The sequence below is a fragment of the Psammomys obesus genome, unplaced genomic scaffold, assembly GCF_907164565.1.
Source record: "Psammomys obesus unplaced genomic scaffold, mPsaObe1.curated_primary_1811, whole genome shotgun sequence".
Lineage (NCBI taxonomy): Eukaryota > Metazoa > Chordata > Mammalia > Rodentia > Muridae > Psammomys > Psammomys obesus.
In genome coordinates, this window is record NW_026593286.1 from 7,641,233 (window position 1) to 7,644,600 (window position 3,368).

The 3,368-nt window shown below is 46.6% G+C and overlaps 1 protein-coding gene across 6 annotated transcripts in view; it reads right to left on the reverse strand.

Annotated features, from left to right (window-relative positions):
- The window catches only part of LOC129683736 (nuclear autoantigen Sp-100-like), a 66,107-nt gene that overhangs the window by 47,424 nt on the left and 15,315 nt on the right, over positions 1-3,368 (reverse strand). For all 6 annotated transcript variants that reach the window (XM_055616641.1, XM_055616638.1, XM_055616640.1 and 3 more), the window contains one exon: positions 2,492-2,638. In XM_055616641.1, coding sequence (XP_055472616.1) covers positions 2,492-2,638 — 147 coding nt within the window. The remainder of the gene's footprint in view (positions 1-2,491; positions 2,639-3,368) is intronic.

Genomic DNA, 3,368 nt, shown 5'->3' on the forward strand with positions numbered 1-3,368 from the left:
GTGGCACATCATATGTGTGGCACATCATATGTGTGGCACATCATATGCGTGGCAGTGAGAAAACAAGTGCAGAAATAGGTTCTGTCTTTCCGCCAACAGGGCCGTGGAGCTCAGCTCCGCTCGTCAGAGCTGAGAACTATCTTGTTGGCTCCTTCTATATTTTTAAAGTCACTTTATTTTAGGGCCAGGAATAGGGTGAGGCAGAGGTGGTATTTTTAGCTTAAGTACTCAGCATGAGTACTAAGGAGGCAAGATTCTGAGTACTGAGAAGGAGAGAGAGAGAATGAAAGAGAAAGAAAGACACACACACACACACACACACACACACACACACACACATACTCCTCACCACACTCTGTGCCCTGGGGGAGTCTCCTTGCTGCACCCAGTGTCTGCCCTTCCTGGATGTCTCAGGTCATCCTTCTCTGCTATGTTTCTTGCCTGATCCCCAGTCTTCACCAGAAGTCTCCCCTACCCCCCTGCTCAGTCCTCTATCAGAAGGTCTTTCTCCTGGGCTTCCTTCCAGGAGAGCTGATAGGAGATGTTCTACAGGATTGGCCTGTTTCATCTGAACTTCTAAGAAGAAAGTTCATGTCATGTCATCCCTCAGCCAACATGGTAATCGTTGGGCTCCATGCTATTCTAAAATCTGCCTGCCTGCCCACCATGGCTACTTATTTTCTCTAGTTGATATCCCCCTTTTCCTCTCCTTGCTTTCTCTACCCAGGGGCACTCCTCCATTAAGGAGAACAGTATTCTATTGCCTTTTCCCCTCGAAAGTGTTAAAGTCACCCAGAGTCTGTGGATGGGTATAGACAGCACGGAAGAACACAAGAAAGAAAATGTTTGCTCTTCTAAGAAAGAAAATGTTTGCTATCCAAGAAGAGCAGAAGATAATTTTTAAAATGAGGAGAGACAAAAAAAAGCTAATTTGAGAACAACACAATCATCATTGCTCAACCCTCTCCAACATCCAACAACTGAGTGACCAAGGCACCTAGCTGAGGCAAGAAAATAAGAAAAGACAATATTGAGGAGGGTGGAGAGGGCAATGATAAACTCTCCCTAATCCCAAGCAGGACAGCAGGGAAAGAGACACCTTCCATCTGAGGGCAGGACAGAGACTCAGAACCAAGCTTTGCCTCTGACCTGCTGCCACCCCAGTCAACTGGATACTAAGCAGCCCCCTACGAGGTCCAAGCTAGTGCTGTGACATGAGCCTCTGAGCCTGCTACACCCCACAGTCTTAGGCTCTTGGGTGACAGCTCACCTCATAATCTAGGTCCAGTTCCTTTGTAAAAGAACAGAGGAAGAAAAGCTTTAAAGATATAATAGAAAACTCTCCAAATGTATGGAAAGATGTAAACGTCCAGGTAGAAGGAGCAAGGTCTTCAGTCTGATTTAAGATATACCACAACAAATGAAGTTGAGTTCAAAATGTGGTTGGACAAGAGTATTACACAAAGCAAGCCAGGCACAGAACAGTAAAAGCTGCATGATCTCACTTTAGGTGGCTTGTGAAAGGGTCTGACTCAAAGAGTAAAGTGCCAGTGAGGAGGGGGACCGAGGCCATAATGGACAAAAAAAATTCACTCAGGAAGAATAACTTCAAAATGGATCCAACACCATATGAATATACTGTGTTCTCAAGAAGTCAGTGAGGTAATACATTTTAAGCATTATTACCACAAAAGTTTATGGAGATAATATGTATGTGTTGATGTAGCCATTCTAGACAGAATATTTAAAACATCATAGTGCCACTGAGATTGTGTGTGTGTGACGCTGGACTGGACGAAAGACTTCACACATGCCAGATAAACATTCCGACGCTGAGCATCACTGCCAACCCCAAATGTACATAATATTTTTCCCACAGGCAGTTTGGAAATGTGTTAAGTTTTTTTAAACAAACAAGCAAAACAAAATTATTTTCTTCATTCCAGGGCAATGAGCTGCGAGGCTCCAGGCCTGCATCCCTGTTGTTCAGTTGGACTTCCATAGGAATCTGACTTATTTATTATTTGCCTGCATATGTGCCTGGAGGCCAGAAGAGGGCACCAGATCTCACCATAGATGGTTGTGAGCTGCCATGTGGTTGCTGGGAATTGAACTCAGGACCTTTGGCAGAGCAGCCAGTGCTCTTAACCCCTGAGCCATCTCTCCAGCACCCTCACCTCTTGATTCTACTTATGGCTCCATCTGCATGTATGGCTACCCCTACCCTGGAAGGGGTTTGTGCCTTATGACTCCCTGGCCAACCCCTCTGACTCGTGATGTTTAAGCTCTTTTTCCCCCAGCAAGGCTTTCCCAACCCTTCACTTCTGGTGTTTCTTTCCCATCAACCGTCTCCAGGTCTCAAAAGTCCATCAAGTTCCAGCCTTGCCTCTTTGTGCCTGAGTAGTTTTCTTCTTGCACCAGACCTCAGCCCATTCCTCTGATCCCACTCAGAGCTTCTTGGCCCTTCATGCTCACATTCAGTCCATCTTACCTTCTGGCTCAGAATCTGGGCCTTGTGGTACGGTTGCTTGTTTCCTTCCGAGTTCAGTGCTGTCGCCGGTGGCAGCTCTTCCCAATCTGCTAATCTGGACAGCTTCACAGAGGTCTTCTGAGAGTCCATTTGCAGGCAGACTTACAGCTAGAACAGATTTTGTTCCATAATCATTTTATTTGCCCACTGAATCGGGATCCAATAGGAAGGAGAACTCACTCTAAGCTCTGAAGGCAGAGAGGGTTGAAAACTGGGGGAGGGGCTAAAGGAAAGACAGGATGATCAGGGTTCAGAATCTGGAGCAGGGTTGGCCTGAAGGGGGGCCATGGGGCCATGGCAGAGATGCAGCTGCTGCCAAACTGAGGCCGAAAATAAGGTGAGGGGATCCTTTGCTTTCTCTCTTCTATCTCTTTCTCTCTCTCTCTCCCTCCCCCTCCCTCTCTCTCTCTCTCTCTCATCTCTCCCTCTCTGGGACAGTGTTTCTCTGTGCAGACTTGACTGTCCTGTAGACCAGGCTGGCCTCAAGCTCACAGAGATCTGCCTGCTTCTGCCTCCCAGAACCCTGGGATCACAAGACTGTGCCACTGTGCTCTGCTTTTTCCATTCTCTATAAGCTTTGGCAAATGTCTCTCTTGTTAAAAATACTGTAGGAAGCTGGGCAAAAGGGAACTTGTCAAGGAAGAAAGCAGGGGCCTGAGGCCAGAGGTAAGGGTCAGAGCCAAGCACAGGCTGGGTAGGGAACGAGTTCCAGAGCAAACAAATATGGATTGATACCCCATCTTTCACTACAGATAGCCTCGCTGAACCATGGTGGGTTCTGTCTACATGACCTATTCTATTCTATTCTATTCTATTCTATTCTATTCTATTCTATTCT